Raw genomic sequence first — 20,361 nt, 5'->3', positions numbered from 1 at the left:
ACCCGTCCCTAGACTGGTTTTGTAATACTCTTTGTTTGGATACTGAAGGCAATATACATCCGCTTATATAAATGAGTTAAGGGTGGTGGGTGTAATTAGCTGACGTATAACCAATTAACGACTAATCAGGCAAAACTCGATCAATATTGCTGCTTTATCACAGGCTGGCGGGATTTTAATAATTTTATACAATCAATTATGGGGATGTTATTTTTTCTTATTATTGTTAAGAATATTTTGTATAATGAATAAAGAGCTATTTTAGAACATACAACTAAATTTAACATTATTTTGAAGAGGAGGAGGACGTATTATACATCGGAGTCGATGGTATTCATTAGACCATAAGCTGAAAAATAATAAGACTTACAATGTCAAATTCTTTCTGAATATCGGTAACATAATTTACATGGAAGAGATACTTCCCTATGCTGCATCTATTTCAACGTCAAGAGAAAACATCTCCAAATAAATATATCACAACACATTTACAGCTAGAATGTGCTACACATATTCCAGTTAAGGTCGAATAAACTGACGTTTCCTCTTCTTGCTTCAACAATCATTCCTCTTTATTTCACTTCCAGAACTGTCTTTTCTGAATACTGATATACAGGCATCATTCCACAACAAAATGTGCTTTATGTAGAGTTTTATTGACCTAGAGACCTGGGGTTGGGGATTCCACACACAGATCTGTTAGTTGGAATTGAAAAATCTAATTGATACTAAATAAACATATCATGTTTTATGAGTATGGGTTGTAATTAGCAAAACATCAAGTTTAAGTAAATAAAGAGGTGAAATAAATTATAAAATGTGTACTTTTATGAATTTCCGTAAGGTGATCATATTTAGATTCATACTTGCTTTAATTCCCACTTCATAATCAGAACGAAGAAACTCCGAGACTTTGATGGATAAAAATGGTATTTACTAAAATGTTGAGGGACCACCTGAACAGCTATAAACATAGTAAGACACCTGGGGTGGATAGAATTAGGAGTTCTAACTGTTCATTCCCTACATACTAAATATTAATGATCTGCTACGACTAGTTGGTGGTAAAGAAAAGCTAAAATAAGCCCGTAGTTCATATAAGTCTCTGATTAGGATTTAACAATTAGTAATGTATTAGTAAGGTTTTATAACATATCTGTCAATATGAATATTCTTCAGCATTTATAAATATAGCTATGTATTAAGTCTTTACACGGATAACAAGTAATTTTTGGACCATTCATGCTTATAGTTAGGAAGCTAAAATAAATCAATTTATACAGATAAAAACAAAAATACAGTCGACGTTCAATAAATAGGAAAAGATTTCATTATTCAAAAACCATAAGCTCTATACAACTATCAGATAGTAACCTTTCCTTTGTATACGCAAATTGATATGAAACGTATGAATTGTTTATATGGAACTACATTTAGAAAGTTTAAAGCAGGAGTTAAACCATACGTGACGCAACATCCTGACATAAGCACAGTTTAGTGTTACTTCAGCACAAGAGGGCAATTAAAACCTAGCAAACTTTTCTCGTTACGGAGACGGGTCAGAGTGTGCTGCATGTTCCACTGTCTGGCTATCATCCTGAAGAGCAAACACGGTCCAAGTTGTGGTAATACTTCTCTGTTTGCATTTGTAAATAATTTTTATCGTTCGGGACTAAGTGCCATCATTTTACTGAAACACTAGCTATTAAGAGTATTTAAAGTAATTGTTCAATAATCCTTGGATGGTATAAGTTAAATATTGTCAGTGAGTAAATTGTTATTTAGCAAAATTCAGCGAAGTTTTGGTGGGCGTGAAGATTTGTTTGCTGCGTTCTAATGTACTTTTTGTACAGGGACTTCACTATTACTGTATCAGGAGTAGTATAGAAGGGCAGTAACTTAATTTTACCAGGAGATTAGACGCACTTTGGCTTAAGACCTTTTTTTACCCTACAAGAGTTAAAAGTTTGTACATCATTGACATTTAAATAGTACATTGGATTAAGTATGTACATTCAATTTAAAATGTATAATCACAGACAAGTTAGAACTTTGTATATTAGCTGGAATCACAACTCTCAGGCAGTTGTGTAGACTAGGCCGTAAGTGATATATTTGGTCCATAGAGTTGTAAGAAAACGAAATCTGCAATGCCACCAGAACTGCTGCTGCGGTACCCGAGTTTCTGGGTCACCAAAACACTGGTGAGCTCCCATATCTGCACACCAGTGCTGCTAAATTATTATTAAACAGTTAAACATACCAGTTAAGCATGACTATTTTTTAATATTCCGTTTAAATCCTTCAAACCATTCCTCGGTTTAATTGAAGTACATAGATCCGTACACAGCCATCTTAAAATTGTAATGTTGTGTGTCCATCCGTGCGATAACTCTTGATATGAGATATTTCCTGTTGGTACAAGGAACAACTCTACTGATTTTGGAGTCAAAGGTAACACTTGACCAAGTGTACCCAAGTGATATGATATCATTCCTTTTGTGGAAGAATTATTCTACAGAATGAACTAATCTGCAACGTAATTATTGTACGTACCGTAACTAATTATACGTAATTAACTAAATATTATAAATGTTGGTAAGCTCTTCGTTACTTTCTGTCGGATTCTTCGATACTCTTATATCGGACACTAATATTTATACCATACATAAAAACCAGCCATGACAACTCATGAGAACCATAGAAAACTTTCTGCGTGTTTTACACTTCTTTAATTACTGTCCAGTGATCGACCAAGAAATTAAATAATAAAAAAAAAAATTTTAAAAGTTTGAACTGAATTCTTCTATGTTTGTTATCCAAACTTTTATTGATTATTAATATAGTTTAGACAATTATTATGACATGACGTCTTTCCGGCTTCTCGAGATGTATTAGTTGACACCCGTACTATTATTGAGATCTCGTATCGGACCATTCTAAGATGGGATGGGTAAAATAAATAAATTTTGTTCGAATATATATAACGCAATTTAACGATTAAGATTTAAAATGTTAGGCTTAGTTCACCTTATTGAATTTTTTATAGTAAAATGACGTTTTTGTTTGGTTAGATTTATATTTTTTCCATAAAATTATTTCAGCACTCGCTATTTTTCGGTCGATTAATATATTTAAATCGTATTTGGGGTGCTCGCGCAAAACTATATTATATCAACATATAGAATGTATTTTAAATATATTCTACATGTTATGTAACGTCAAGAAAATGTATGTGTAATATAATATATTGTATCGTTTTTTGTGTAACAACTCAGAATAGTTTATGGAACTCTGTGACAGTAAAAGTTTACTATATTTTACAAATAACAATGTTTTTAATCCGGCCTTGGCCTCACTCAATATTTCATTTTCTGCATTGCATTTCAATGAGATTCTTAAAATACAACTATTAGGTAAGCTACAGGACATAAAACTTTGTTTCATACGTGTATGAAATCAACAATATGTTTCAAACTGAGAATTACGTCAATTGTTTACTATACAGAATATAATGGATAATATGTAAAGGATTAAAGCTGTACCATTTTAAAAAGTTTGAATCAGTCGGCGGAAAGTAATTCAGTTTGCATATCCCCATGAAAGTTCTATGCTCATTAGCACGTCTTTACGAGGTCGTTAAAACTTTATATGGTCACAGCGCTGGGCTTGGGTAACAAAGTCATTATGTAACAAAAGTTTCTCTGTAACGCGTTTAGTAATTATAGAGAATGAGGAAGAACCTGTTATATAATTTATTATAAAAAAATCAATTGACCTTCTCAAATACACATACAGGTATGCCATTATTAAGAAGACGGGGAAAGCAACGCATATGTAGAAGTTTTCTCCAAAACTCTCGGGCAGTAATATGCAGTATGACTTGATTCGTCCTGAAAGAAATATGATTTATACTACAAATTACAGACAACTATAAGATGGAAATATTAATAATTATATCGTGAATGAAAGTAGAACCACGGTTCTACTTAGAGCATTGAAGCTATATTTCAGCAGGACGTGGCTTAGTACTGTAGACTAGGCATCTGCACAGTAAAGTTTACAGGAGACTGTCAGCGACTGTGTTTCACGGTTTTATACGGTTGCCACATCTGCACAGTAAAGTTTACAGGAGACTGTCAGCTACTTTGTACCACGGTTTTATACGGTTGCCACATCTGCACAGTAACGTTCACAGGAGACTGTCAGCGTCTTTGCTTCACGGTTTTATACGGTTGGTACATCTGCACAGTAACTTTCACTGGAGACTGTCAGCGACTTTGCTTCACAGATTTATACGGTCGCCACATCGGCACAAAATTGGGTTTACGTCTCATCAATGGATTTTTTTCGTATTCTTTTGGTAATATAATTGAATTTAGTCATCACTGGTGCTTACAACAATAGTCCCGCATTTTGAATTATAAGGGTTCGTACTTGATAGAAATATCATTGAAACGTGACGCTGTTATACAGGTCCATCTTCGTATAATGAAGGTGATATTATTATTAATGCACCTGAGTGCATTATGATTAAAATGAAATCTTATTATTATATCATAAACTTTTTGCATTGATGTTATGAATAACTGTGATAGAAATGGGAACATTGCAAAATAAACAAATTTCAGAATAGATTTAGCATAATCATATGACATTTTTATCATTTGCTATAGTAACACAAGTTGCACAGGTGCCTTAAGTTTGGTCGGGGTTTTCAATATTCTGTTGTGTCTCTTATTTCGAAGTAGATTGATTTCAGTAGCACGTCTTCTACACTAGTGTTTCGACACATGTTACCGTTTTAGACTTCTTTTCAGAAAATGTGCTTATAGTACAAAATTACTCACCAGTATTACTTTATTGCATTGCTTATTAATGAGGTAAACACAGAAAATATTTGAGTCCCTCATACTAAAATAGGCAAGTTATAATGTTATGTTACTTTACAATAAACACAATCAAGATGGATATTATAGGATAATACTTGGACAACACTCCCAACTCTTAACCTTATGTAAGCTATAAATTCATTGTTTGGAGCATTTTAATATTAAATTGCATATAGCTATATCTTTATCAAGAGCTGTAGAGTCAGAGAAGTTTTAAGCGACAGTGAAGTCAAACTCTTGACTTGTTTTCGCTAAAAAACTTCTTTTAGTAATGAACCCCTAAGGTACATGGTATATTACACACTAAAAAGGTTTTGATTATAAAAATAGCATTCTAACATTCATAACTATTATAGGTTTTAAAATATTTTGGAAAAGGGTCGGTTTAAAAAAATTATTTTTTTAAACATTAATCAAACATTATTTTTCAAAGTTAAGCTTCTAAATCCGTCCAAACTCCGTAAAACTTACTTTTTATACATGAATAAAGTAAACCGGTGATAAATTACGCTTCATTTTATAGTTTGCCGTCAAGTAATACATTGTAATACGCATTTTTTCTCATTAATCAAGAGAACCATTTTATTTTTATTCAAACATAATATTTTCAATTTTTACGCGAAAGACTTAAAATTTGTTGTTATCTAAAAGCTAACTATGACTAGAAGTTTTGCCTAGTTGTTGAAGGACAATATAATTATAAGACTAAGAAGCCCTATCTAACACTTATTAATTAATTTAATTTAATAAAATAAAATAAAAAATTACTAATTTATTATTAATTAATAATTTAATTTAATTATTGGTCAGATCAAAGAAATATTTTACTTGTCATATAGATGTTTAAAGACAATTGACATCCTGCTCTAAAAAGTATAATTTTACAATTACATTGATTCAACCATGTCTTTCCGTCGAAGGATGAGGTTCGAAGGGTAGAATCCTCATATTTTTGCGCCTCACCATCTGCTTGTGTACGATGTACATCTTTATAATTGACTTGAGCGCCAGGACGGTGAACCCACCAATCAGGAACCTCTTCAGCTTGGAATCCACCGATTGGAAGAACAGGTTACCGACGATCCCCGCCATTACCGGGATAAATACCCCTCTGAAGACTATGGGGCTCTTACTATTTTCGTCTCCAAAACTGATGTTCCCCCGGTAGCGGTACCGATCGGGGACGTCTGAGGGTAGGACCCGGCCCAAGATGGGAATTCTAGAGCTGCGCTGTAGAATATGGAGCAGGAACTCGTCGATGGGCACATAGCAGATCAAGAAGAGCGAGTAAGTGACGAGATGTAAACGAGTCATCGATTCTACTATGTCCATACTGTACAGCAGTGACGCTGCTTCGTCCACACCATAACCCTTTAATAAAAGCATTTTTTTTAAGTTGATCAATCATAACTTTAAAAGTTTTTTTGTATCTTTCTTAGTGTTATACAAGAAAGCGTTATTATTAAATGCGGTAAATAGCTCACAAGTTCAGGTTAGGGAAGGAATCATATGCATATGTCATTAGCTAACTACTTAAGTTTAAACTCTAAATGAAGTTACAAAACTTATTAAGTAATTGTGTAAATCCTCTATACAAAATTTACAAGTTTTTTGCTGCAATTTGGCTCTATCTTATTAAAACACTCCATGTATCCTTTTTTGCCTCTACTTTTTAAAGTAAATTCCCATAAACATTTTTTTTTTATTTCTCCATTCTAATTTCGGTACTGTCTATAAAAGCGCTATATTTTATGATTAGGTTACTACTCATACAATCGACTTTTATCACAAGCCTATAATACATCTTAATAAAACTAAGAAACATGTATAAGATAGTATTACGTGGAGATGTTGGAATATTGCCGTATCATAAAACTAGGCCCAAATAAAATCTTTCAAAGATCTATACGGATACACTTTTACACTACGTAAATGAGAGGTTACTTCAGAGAATGACTCGCTTTTATTAAAAAAAAAAAATACTTTTCTCAATTAATATTTTAATATTGAATTATGTTAAGTTATGTTTCATTTTTCATTAAATTTAAGTGCCCTACATTAACTCATTAAGAATATGTCACTGCCCTAAGCTCTAACATTATTAGTCATAGTAAAACATTTTTACATCCAGTGGCTTTATTTATACCTGATTAAAAAATTGCGTATATTTCCTTCTTCTAATGACTATAACTCCTCGTAGAACGATAACATTTTTTTCATTCCTTTAGGGAAGTTATTGAGGACTATGACTTCAATATAAAAATGTTATTCCAACCATATACCGAAACACCACCACAAACTGATAAAAATAAAATTATTCTGGTGTAAATTACAGACAATATGGCTGCTTCACCTACTGGAACTTTTTAATTTGATTTTACTTCTACTGCAATGCTTTACCTGCACTAAGACGAAGACGCCAATATACGTGCACGTGGTGTCGAAGAATATGACGCTCATAACTGTACAGACGTAGAGTTTACACCAGGGGTAGAAGTAGTAGTCGAGGAAGTGGATGGCACGGACGACAGTTCCCATTTCGGGGGTCAAGATGAACTTTGTACCACAGGCAGGACAGGTGACGGGATCGGAGGACTGCCTCTCCTGTACACGTACCCAGCGCAGGATACAGGCCTTGTGTACCCAACCCACAGTGCCTGAGCAGCGACATGGAGACACCCATTCGGCCTCGTCCACTTCGTCCTCCTGAACCTCGGCCAGGCAAATATAGCAGGACCTTGATGTGTTGGTTGACATTTGGTTGAGATTATCCGGCCGACAGTGAACGTTTCTCACACAGATATTAAGATATTAAAACCGAAAAATTGAAGTGATATTTAGTGAAAAAAGTTGCTGGGTCTATTTTTGTAATTCGGTGGTTGAGTTATGAATATGAATTAAATTTGGACTTTTCTTAACTGACTTCCAAACGATTGGAAGGCTCTGAAGAATACGGTTGAATAATAACACACTATTTTGATGGATTATCGGAAGCGAATAGCAATAAAATGACAAGTTTCAGACAAGGATTTTAGACGACTGGGAAGAACCTAAAAATAAGAAATAAAAAACTTTAAAACATTTGATAGTAGGCCTATTGTACTATTTATACGTTTATAATTATTTTTTTAAACTCTATCAAAGCAAAAATACTGCTGCATATGTTTATGCTGTATATGTAGAGTTTTGCTGTATTCACTTAGAATTTTTTTTAAATTCATAATTAATTGTTTAAATTCGTCATCACGTACAGTATTATTAACTTCATCGAGTAGCAATACATACGAGCAAAAAAGTAAAATTTATTGTAATAATAATATTACTATTATATTATATATTTATGTTTATGTTTATTATAATAATATATTATGGAGTGTCCAGACCACCCATTCCATACTTACAGAAAGAACAGTATTCTGAGCTAGAACCACTAAATCAATTTTTATCCACTAATTAAATAATTTTCTACCCAAACAATTAGTTTCTGCACAGTTAACAGTTATTATGGGTTAGAATTACGAAAATTTCATATGTAAACGTAGGAGTACTCATAGATAATATGAACAAGTATTTTAAGCCAACCTTTTAAAAAATTTTTTTACGTCTTATCCATTTCAAAATGACAACCAAAAATATTAAAAATAAGGTTCATTTTTAGATATGAATACCTTCTCAGTCCTCAAATTAGGGCTACTTTTATCATTTGGTCTGGTTCAATTTATTAAAATGTATTTCAAAGGATACCTCCAAGGCCATTTTTAGAGTTTAGATACGCTACTGTATCTATCATTCCTATTAGTATTTTAAATTTATCACCATTCTTCTTTACGTTGTACAATATTGAACTTGTACTTCAACTACAAACCAAAGACGAATAACGGTAGTATCAACATTTTGGTTGGATGGATTCTATGTTCTGACAAGAGTTTTGATGAGGTCTATGAACTTCTCTCTGTTCCCTTTCCCTCCAAGGCATCTAATCAGCCAACTCTGACGATCTCCAATTTGTAGATATGAAGTAATGCACACCTGTACGCTCTGCGAATTACGTACGATCGCAAATTGAATACTCTCCTGCCCTAAAGTCTCATGTTGATGTACACAAAAACTGTGTTTAAAACACCATTTCTCATGCATAATTTAAAAATGTATGTTAGTTTTGAATCGTTTTACCTTTAATTATAGATAAGATACATACCAGAATATTTAAGGCAGAAACACTAAAAAGTTTAGCAATTACCTGTGTTCAGTATTAAATTTTTTTTACAAAATATTTGTTAGTAAACAGTTAATTTTCATAACGGTAAAACTATGAATAAATGTTCTGATTCCTTCCATGTGTCTTAAAATCATCTGATTTTAATATAAATAATAATTATCCATAGAGTAAAAAAAAGAGTCGAAAGAAATGTTCAAACACGTATATATTTAATTTCAACGCGTTCTTTGAAATAAAATGAAAGTACCCACTCTAGTTCAAGGGAAACTTGATGCCGTAATTTCACCTTACTTTACTCGTAGCATTAATTTTAAAATACTAATATCATATTTATCCTATAACAAACAAGTAAACCCTAACAGTTCTTCCAACTTTGTTTTCAGACATTTCCGCCATTTCGCTCCAGTTGTTGATTTTTTTAGATTAAAATTCATTATAAACATAAAACAACAATATTACTGTACAGTAAAAATGCGTTAATAGTTTAAAATAATTGAGAAAACAAATTCTGAGAGTGTTACAAACATGGGTTTCAGTAGGTTAAATTAAATATGAATAAAAATTGCAATGTAGAAACAACACAGCAGTAACCAGTACGATCATAATAGTATGAATAATGACAACAATAGTAATTTAAAATAAAAATACTACATAGAAATAAAAGCGGTAAATGATAGCAAAAGATCCAGAAATATCAGGATTTAAACATTAGTGGGAGTTTGAGTACACGAACTTGTACAAGGGAGCAACAAAGAGTGAGAGACAAATTAGGTGTTGTATTGTTGCCGCCATATCTCGGATCGGGTGAAAAGCCAACATACTTCATAAAGTGTGATTTAACCACAGTTTTCATCAAACAAGTTAAATTAAACATATATAAACTTATAATTAATATGACCATTTAGAGTATCAGAGCTGTAACTGTTTCCTAAACTATTTAAAGCAAACAAAGTTAAAGTAATGAAAAATGAAATTTTGGTATTTTAACAAACAATCTATAACCCTTACCAGCCAATTCTCCGGAGAATTTTGATTTTAAGTTTTCATTTGAGTGACTAAATCATTGGCTTATAAGGAACAAGTTTAACGTTATCCCTTTACTTTGAACATATGTTTTATATAGATACTAAATCACGGCATTTCTTTGCAGCATAGCAAAATACATCGTTGATATAATTAGCCATCTTAGCTTTGCCATGTTAGAAACAGGTTCCTTTTTTGAGTAAATGTGGAGCAGTTCAAAGAAATACAGTACCTATGTCAAAATACATTCTTGTAAACAGTTTCCGTACATACATCTTCATTCTATGGAACAAATAATATGGATCCAACATATAATATACCATACCCATGAAACGTATAGCGTATGCAAGAACAACTTATTTGTAAATAAAACATTTACTACGATAAACAATTTTACGTTTGCAAACCTGTTGAACTACCAACTGCTACCTTCAGTCTCAACTTCCATCCATCTCAACGAGTGGTAGGAATGAAATTTGAAAGAAAGATATATACCAGTACTAACAGTTATAAGCGATTTGAAATATGATTGAAATATCAATAGTAAATTATCGAGAAATTTGGTTTGCAATGATATTATAAAATTTGTATTTTAAAAATGAAACCTGGAGTAAACATAGCATTCCATGCAAAATATATACGGTATCTAAATCATAAGTAAACAACGTTATACATTCGATGAAAATATCTGGTAATATTATTATTTTACTAAATCGCACTTTGAGAGCTCATGAAATTATTGATACTTGATACCTATTAGTTTTTTATCAATTTTACGAAGGCAGCTATGCAATGGGGCAATACATTTAATTAATACAAAAGAGGGTTTTAAAATATTTAATTTATTATAAACATTATAATTTCAATAAGTTTTTATTTTACTAATTGTATAACCAACAATATTTCACCAAATTTATTGCAAAGGACAAGTGAGAGAGCAATTCGGGAATATATCTGCAGTGGAAATGACAAAAGTTGAAGCTACAAAGATATTTCAACGGCAGACACCATTTCCACCCTTATCATTTCTACCATTGCCTGCTGCTGTCTGCTTATGGCGATCTAATTTCGAAACTTTTGTACATTAGACATTTTACCGAGCAGGTAAGTTTGGATCGTCTCTGTTTAACACAATGTAATACGATTAGGTTGTCCAATAGTCGTGTAGTTTTATTTATGAAAAATAGCAAAAATAACTGAGTTACTTCTGATTAAATTACTCTTGAATTCTTAAATTCTGTGAATTACTGCTAATGTTCAAGAATTTTTCCTCAGTACTATATTACAAAGCTAGTATGATATTCTACCAACCAAAGCGAATTGATGACGTAATTGATGCATTGTGTAAGGTAAATTATTGTTGACGAGGGATAGCAGCCAGGGTGAGGGCGATGCAATATAAATTGACAGCATATACAATTGTTAATAATAGTTTAAAATTTAAAAAGCGCTGATCATTATCTCTATAAATTCAAAAATTACTGTATAAAATTATTGTGTAATCAAATATTTTGAAACCGTAACCAATTGCATATGTCTACTTATATGAATATGTTTGAAGACATGATGTAATGTAAGCTATCTAAGGACCATTATAACCACAAAAAAACTAATGTTCACATTACAAAAAGCTGTAATCCACAAAATGTATGTACGAGGAAGGTAGTCTTTATGTACAAAGACTGTTCAAATAAAAAAAATATTGGTGCACACTTTGTGAAATATTTTAGTAAAATAAATACTTCTATATAATTTATGAAAGAATATCCTTGAAATTATGACCCAAATTTTTTAACAAAAAAATTTATCGATATTTTTGGTTGGCTAGTGGTTGATATCGTGCTGTGATATGAATCAGAGGGAAACAGTTCATTAAAATGGCATTTATTACAATACGAAATCAAATGTTGCATTAAAATACAATAAATATTTAAATTAACCAAGGGTACAGTACAGTTCAAAATGTACATACAATTTATTTACCTTAAAATTACCAGTTATCCATGGCTTCACATGCAATTTAAAAAATCGGTGTCCGTAGGCATCCGGGAAAAACGATGAAGGTGAATTTATAAATTTTTTAGCTTGCAACAGCAATAAGTACTTTATTAAAAAAAGGTTTATAGTAGTTGAATTTATTTACGGGAGAAACGAAGAGAAAGTAGTCAAATTAATTACAAAAGATTTCGGTGTTGCGGGAAGAACGATGAGTGTAGTCTCCTTTAGCGGGTGTAACGCTGAGTTTGCTTGCCATCACAGCTGTTGTAGTGTCAACCATTTTTTTTTTTCATGCCACAACTAGTTTTGTATGTTTCCTGTTTAGTGTTGAGACTGTAAACAATACATTTTGATGTGAATTTTCATACAGCTTTTGAGGCTTAATAGGGTGTTCAGTGACTTCAACATGGATAGTGAGTGTAGTGTTGTTTCTTTGCAAGGGAAGAGCTACGCTCGAGTTACTAATGCCGCTTATTAGAGCTCAAACTCATGAAGTTGGAAATAACTGTAAGTGCCTAAATCTTTAGTGCTTTCAAAATATGTCTGAATTTGAGAGATAGAAAATTATAACCAACTGTAACTGTCATAACGACAGGAATAGTCAAAAGTTGTACCTTGCTGGTCTTATTGAATCTAACTTAGTGAAGCAACGTAGCAAAAGATCATATAATGATGACTCAAATATGCACTCTTATTCGTTCAAGTATAAAGTTCGACTCAATCGAGATGGAATATTAATTGAACAAAAGGTTTATCACTAAGCGTTTTTGGCTCTATATGGAATAACCGGTAGGCGCCTCCAAGCAATCTAGTAGCAGTTAAGCAACCTTGGTAAGGTTTTAACTGATGAAAGAGGAAAACATAAAAATCGACTCAATGTGATATCTGACGAAACTAAGACAAATATACATGATGTTTTTCAATCTTTGAAAATTGCATTACAAAAATACTGTACGATATGTTCAAGAAAAAATGCCCTGAAAATGTAGTATCCTATAATAGTTTTTTGCAAATATTTTAAACAGAACACAGTTTTGCTTTCGGTTATCCTCGATCAGATACATGTATTAAGTGTGATGAGACTACAGGGAACAAGAGCATGTTGGATATTATGTTACAAAATTCCTCTAGTCCTGAAAAAATTCAAAATTTGCAACAACTGAAAACCTTTTAAACGGAATTTGAGGTACATCAGAGAAAAGGTCAAAAATGTTATGACAGAAAGCGTGTTTGTTGTAAAATTTGTTCTAAGAAAACTGATCATGAAACTGTTACTATTAATTATAAAAAATGTTTATCAGTGCCCAATATTTCAACAAATGTGGTGTACTACAAACGGCAGCTTATCATAATTTTATTTAATATCCATGCAATGAATACAGGCGATACCTAATATTTTGCTATGACCAAACAATCGCAGTAAAGGTTCTAATGAAGTGACTAGTATGCTTCATCACTGTTTTTAACATTTTACCCTCTGATGTAAAACATTTACACATATTTTGTGATTCCTGCAGCGAGCAAAATAAGAATATTATGCACATGTATATTCACTATGTTTTTTCCCCTAAGCTCTATCACTATGCCATTCCCAGAGCGTGAGAAATATTACGTGGAGAGTGGTAGAGGCATAACACTCATTCTAAGGAAAACCCCGCTCAAGACTGGTACAACGCAATCAGGGAGGCAGGAGCCAAACCCACACTCTTTATAGTGATTGAATTTGATCAAACAATAATGAAAAATTGGGTAAAGTTATTTAACACAACAGGAATTTGTTTTAATTTTTTTAGTTTGCACACACTACAAAAAAACTAATTAACTTTTAGGGAAAAACGCTGATGTTATCTATCGTTTTTCACCTAAAATATGAGAGATTCATCGTTTTCCCCAAAGAAAACAGCTATTTACAAATTATCTTAATAAAGTATAAAAATTAAAGAAGTAAAAATTTAAATATATATAATTTCAAACAGTGTAACAGTTTGTGATATATCTATTACATCAAATATTCAGGTCTTAGCTTAACGACAAATATGTTTCTAAACGAAAATATTCGTTTTATCATAACTGTGTTCCAAAGACATTCATCATTCTTCCCGCACACTCCTCATTTAGAATTTGAAAAGAGCATATCCCGCACAATCCTCATTTAAAATATGAAGCCCTGTAATACTTTTCAAATGGAAGTATATATACATACGAGTCTATATATATATATATATATATATATATATATATAGGCATATACATACATATATATATACATGTCCCCACATGTCTACTCCCTTAATAAATGTTCTATAATACATACTCAAGACGATATACAGTATGGATTTTGGAAAACTACAACCATCATTTTAGACACCTACAATCTGCATACCTTGTCAATTTTTACGATTTGTGCTACCAAAAAAAGAACCAGTGAGCTTTTAGTACACTTTATGAGACATCCAACCATAATCCACATGGCATGATTCCAATAACTAATTTATACCCTCCCGCATCTTCATTTCCATTATAATAGTCCGTTGGATTCATTCTACGTTGCATAGTGGCTAATTTATAAAAATCTAAAGCCCTTCCAAAGGTTTTTCAGGTGAATATCCTCAACTTTGACACATATTGAAAACTGTTTAAAAATAAAAGGTGCTGTTATTACTTACCATTTATAAAAATTTTCTATTCTTCATGCCACTATCTTTTAACATTTGGTTGTTTGAATCTGATTTATAAAAAGTTTTTAGATTCAGGTAATACTCCTATCTTCATACAGTCGAACCTCGTCAGTACCTTGATCAAACGAATTTCTCGAAAAGACAAATTTTTTCAAACTTTCGAACCCCTCAAAACTTTCGTAACGCTCAATGCTAAAAACACCTCTATACAGCGTAGTAATTAGATAAAACCTCCATAAGACGGACTTTTTGTGTTTTGGGCTAAGACTAAAAAAATTTGTACGTAGTTAAAAAAAAAAAAACAGTAAAGGAAACGCAAAACAACGTTAAAACACAAATCTCAGCTAATGCACCCCACCCATCCCTCTCTTCAGGACTGGAGCAAAGATAGCGAAGTATTGGGGATCAAGAAATGGAGTTTGAATAAGTTGTTGACTTCAATGATGATGTAGCAGTATGTGGAGATATAACCTGGTTTCTGTGTTAAATCCTCAAGAAGATGAAGTAGCTGAAGATGATGAGGAGGATGCACGAGAGTGATCAACCTGAACTGTCAACGAAAGATGCAAGAGAAGCTATTGATGTACTAAAATGTTTTTTTCATGGAAAAAAACTGTTTACATGAAAGTGTTGTGAAAAATTTCGTATAATTATACTCCACGAAGTATTTTCAAGATAAATTCCATTTTGGAAATGGTAACTATTTATGTACGCAAACAATAAAAGATTTATGACTTTTTCAAGACTTGATTGTAATTTTATATTGTTTGTATTATATTGATCTATTTTGTATAATTTTCTACAACCATATGTACAGTTATTTAATACATAACTGGATATTGTGTGTTTTAATTTTTCAGTCTGTTTTTAACCTCGACCAACATTGAAAAATATCTTCAGTTACGTTACGATGATTCGTATTACGGAGGTTGGCCACAAATATCTTCATTTTATACAGGTTTTTTAGAGCGAGGAGAAACCTCTGTAACACGAATAACGGCGGTATTAAACCTTGATAAAAAGAACCTCTTTATTAAGAATATCTTAATAGGGCGATTTTTTCCACAGCTCTTGAAACTCGTCTTATCATGGTTCGACTGTATAGGTTTAGTTTGAATGAATTAGAAATTAGAAATTATCATGTTAACATATATTGCATCACAATTATAATATTTCTCAGGACTATACAACTGGTCTTCGATAACTTAAATAAGATTTCTTACAACATTAAGCCACTATTTTATAACCTTATGAAATCCAAAAAAAGTTAAAAAAAGTTCTATAAATTTCCCAAATCTTACAAAAACTTATTATTTTTAGTTTGCGTGAGTAATTTATATGAATATTTGAGACAAATGAAATGGGAATGAAAAAGAATCACAAAAACGATGTATAATTCAACTAAAAATCTTAAAATTAAAAAATTACTCCCCAAAAATGTCTTTGGACAAGACAAGAAGTGTGTACTAACTACCTTACTCTTGTAATCCTACTTACCCTTGTTATTCAGGGATAGTGGTGAAAGCATGACACGGAATGTATAATGCTGCGGGACTTGAAGTGCTGTTCATTACTTCACAGCTATCCTTGTTGACACCCTTTTCTATTATGCTTTAAGCTCTCTCGCTGAAAATTGAACTTGAGACGAGATCCATATCTTCATCATAAAAGATTTACATTTTTGATAATAATAGGTACACTAATAACAAACAGCTTTCTCTTATTATAATAACGTACGGTAGTCAATAAACCATGGCAGTAGGGGCAAAAATACTGATTATAACCCGTTGAACTAATTAATCATATTTTTATGAAATCATTCAAGATGATGTGTGATATGAGCGCTGGTCATAAATTTCAGCGCTTACAATGGAACATGTAAAAGAAAGTAAAACGTTCTTCTGGGAAAACTTTTGAGGCAATCTGATATTTTTTCGCACATTCAAAATTTTAGATCGTTAGTATCGATAGTGATGGGTTTGCTAAATTAAAATTTCCATTACCTACTTTACGCCACATTTATTGTAACTAATTTGATGGAAGTAGTATATAAGTAATATGGCGATTTTTCGATATTTATATCCATGGTTTCAAATAACTGTTCACATAAATGAAATAAAAACGTATTTTGGAATACAATTTTTGGACCTTAAAAAGTAAATTCAATATTTTATTTTGATTATTCGTACACTAATAATTTCTGAACACAATGGTAAAACTAAGGCTATGTTTAAATGGAGAGAAATTTATCATAAATTCAATTCATACCTGACCTTAACTTAAAATTAAAATAACTTAATATACACTTCACTTATATTAAAATTGCTTCAAACCAAAACAAAACAATGACATTGACCTTTACCTGCAATTTCTGAACATGTGTTCCAAAATGTAATAGTGTATCCGTGAGAATTGATATGAAAAGCTAAAATCACTTATGTTCTAGTAGTTTTATTACAGCTCACAGTCGTTAATACACATTATGTACAACATTTTCAACCAAGCGTCTATGTTACTATATTTTAAGTGTAAATATGAGTAGCTAGCGTGAACCTATACGTGAGGCTGAGAGTGTTAACATTAGTACTTTAGCTAGCCTAGTACTCCTATATAAATGAAAAACTGCAAGGTGCATGGTAAAGAAAAACACTAAAATATATATTAGAGCAATTTTTTTATTGTTCAACCATTACCTTCCCATAAATCTTCTCCCAAAAGAAGTACACCACAGTTCTCTGAGGTACAACAATGAATAAAGTTCGGGATGAGTCGATTTGTATGGACCTTTATTACTAAAATGCCGATCCGGCAATAAATAAGTGAGATAAAGTGAGCATCGGCCAGAGGTAAATGTTGTGCAGCTAAATCCAAGCTGAAGCTGACTCCTATCCCATCTCGTGTCCGATTGAAATACAGTTGCGTCAGCATAACAAGTGTGTTTATTTGGGCAGTAAACGTTTCTAAAGTACTGTGTATTGGTTATTAACAGTGTAGTTCGTATTAAATCAATAAAAGTTTAAAAATAATAACTAAAACTTGTAATATTTTATTTTTAAAATGAAATTTATTCAGTAACAATAATTAGGAGACAAAAATGCCTCATCCTACGATTTACAGAGGAAAATGTTACTTCCTCGCTTGAATATTTTACATGTAATAAATAATGTCAAAGGGAAATTTAAGTATGTATACTGTGTATCTTATATTTTGTGGATTCGTTAATTATTTTAAAATGTGACATTGGTAGAGTTGTGTTAAAATACGTCGTTACCCGATATGAAAAAGTAAAAAATGTTTAAATATTTGCATTTAATTCAAAGCCAGCCAGATTAATAACTATTTACCAAACAATTGATTTGCATGAGGGATATTTGTTAAGTCCTTTTTCGGTCCTATTATTAAATAAATATGAGTTAACTGATTCCTCAATGGAACACATTATATATTACAAATATATTATTGTTAATTTAATTACTTAGGACACAAATATACATAAAATCGTATAAACATAGTTTTTATCACATAATTGATAAACGATAGTTTACTGATACCAGCATTTCGCTGGTATGTCTAGGCATACACTTAGTAATCCTATATTTGGTTGATATTTAATGTATATATATATATATATAAAAATTCGTTTCGGATCTAACGTCTTATTTATATCAGCACTCGATTCACAGATATACCGCTACTTACATTATTATAAGTTGTAATAGAGCACTAGAGCCATACATCTATTCCTGTAGTCTATCAGCTATCGACTCTCATAAATTCACTTGTCATTGACAACCGAAGTGTGTTTGTTTGTACGTGTGTATCAATAAATCTTCCCCTCCTGATAGTACTTTCAAACTAAGTTATGAAATGTACCAAAATATTTTCAAAGAAACATTGTTGTACGAATACTGCCAACAATATTGGTTCAGCTTTGGTTGTAAATTGATGCTTTAAAGTATTTTAACTTGTAGAACCAATAACTTAAATTGAGCGTTACATAGACGCATGGGGATGAAATCCATAGATAACTGAAGACGTATTCCTATTAATTGCTAATACGGACATAATGTCTTAAAAAGTAAGGTATAACATATCAAGACAATATATATATATATATATATATATATATACACACATTATTTAGAATAATTAATTAAAACTCCTGTAATATAAACTTGTTCATTTACATTTGAAACAATAAAAGACAGTTCAAAATACAAAAAAATTGTATGGTGGAGCAAACAATAAAAATAAACTACGAATATTAAATTATATTACCAGATGGTGTATAACCAATTTATAGTGTTTGATGAATTTAAAATTTATCTTTAATTTCTACCTGCTTGAATTGTATTCACCATAAAAGATCTCAAACAAATTAAATTTATATGATAAATAACGTATTTCTCGATTTGATTGTTTGCCAGTGTCAGAGTAAAATAATTTTATTAATTATATTAAGGAACTTAGCTAATTTTATGTAACAATATTATGAGTAAAGATGTCATTCTTTGTAGACACTGCACTAAAATAATACAATTTTAAATGGCAGCATATTCGTCCCTATATAAGAAAACCATCTAAGCAGTATTTTCAAAGCTTTTGCAATAACTTTAAGACTTATTTTTTATTTTAATAAGGTAACTTGTGCTTTTTTCTTTTTTACAAAACAAACTGTAATTAAATGCACAAAAATAGATGTATTTAAATTGTTGACTAGCTGAAACATTTAAATTTTGTAACTTTTACGCTATCGCAGAATATGCTGTTAGAGTTGGGTCCTTCAATTACAGTTTGATAACATTAGTGATCACTATTGATTATATTGTAATAAAAATCTACCCAGAAAACCCCATGATATCTGTTTTATGGATATTATGAACACAATCATTTTCAATAGTTTTTTAATAAAATTGTATTATTTTAGAAACTGATGTCCAAACAATTCTATTATATTATGCATTTGTACTCTTAAAGTTGAGTAATGGTGTCTTGCTTAGGACAGTGCTTATACTGTATAGCTCATCCATGACTAGTAAAAGAGTACAAATTTTTTGTCAACCTATTGCTTATACTATATCTTTGTTTAAAGGACTAGAAATCGTATTTATTAGTCATTGGTTATGTTTTGGCAATGTATTTTTAACCCGTGAAAACAGAGAATTGTTTTAATGAATATCCTCGAATTAACTATATCAGACGGATAGGTGTGGATGGTAAATTCATTGCTGCCAGACGGATAGGTGTGTGGAGGTTGTTTGGATGGTAAATTCATTGCTGCCAGACGGATAGGTGTGTGGAGGTTGTTTGGATGGTAAATTCATTGCTGGCAGACGGATAGGTGTGTGGAGGTTGTTTGGATGGTAAATTCATTGCTGCCAGACGGATAGGTGTGTGGAGGTTGTTTGGATGGTAAATTCATTGCTGCCAGACGGATAGGTGTGTGGAGGTTGTTTGGATGGTAAATTCATTGCTGCCAGACGGATAGGTGTGTGGAGGTTGTTTGGATGGTAAATTCATTGCTGCCAGACGGATAGGTGTGTGGAGGTTG

General features: G+C 31.7%; 2 protein-coding genes across 3 annotated transcripts in view; both read right to left on the bottom strand.

Annotated features, from left to right (window-relative positions):
- The window catches only part of LOC124369605 (frequenin-1), a 211,177-nt gene that overhangs the window by 92,403 nt on the left and 98,413 nt on the right, over positions 1-20,361 (bottom strand). The gene's annotated exons all lie outside the window — the stretch shown is intronic.
- On the bottom strand, positions 5,667-9,231 carry LOC124369594 (E3 ubiquitin-protein ligase MARCHF5-like). 2 transcript variants are annotated; one of them, XM_046827648.1, is made up of 3 exons: positions 9,133-9,231; positions 7,293-7,942; positions 5,667-6,263 (listed from the first exon to the last, which is right to left on the bottom strand). In XM_046827648.1, exons 2-3 carry the CDS (start codon positions 7,647-7,649, stop codon positions 5,790-5,792), a joined length of 831 nt encoding a protein of 276 aa, XP_046683604.1. In that variant the 5' UTR covers positions 7,650-7,942; positions 9,133-9,231; the 3' UTR covers positions 5,667-5,789. The 2 variants fall into 2 exon arrangements, with proteins under 2 accessions (XP_046683604.1, XP_046683596.1); XM_046827640.1 differs by having other exon boundaries at positions 9,091-9,226.

This window comes from Homalodisca vitripennis, chromosome 1, assembly GCF_021130785.1.
Source record: "Homalodisca vitripennis isolate AUS2020 chromosome 1, UT_GWSS_2.1, whole genome shotgun sequence".
In the NCBI taxonomy this organism is placed as follows: Eukaryota; Metazoa; Arthropoda; class Insecta; order Hemiptera; family Cicadellidae; genus Homalodisca; species Homalodisca vitripennis.
The sequence above is the reverse complement of the archived record's forward strand: the minus strand, read 5'-3'. Positions and strand labels throughout refer to the sequence as shown.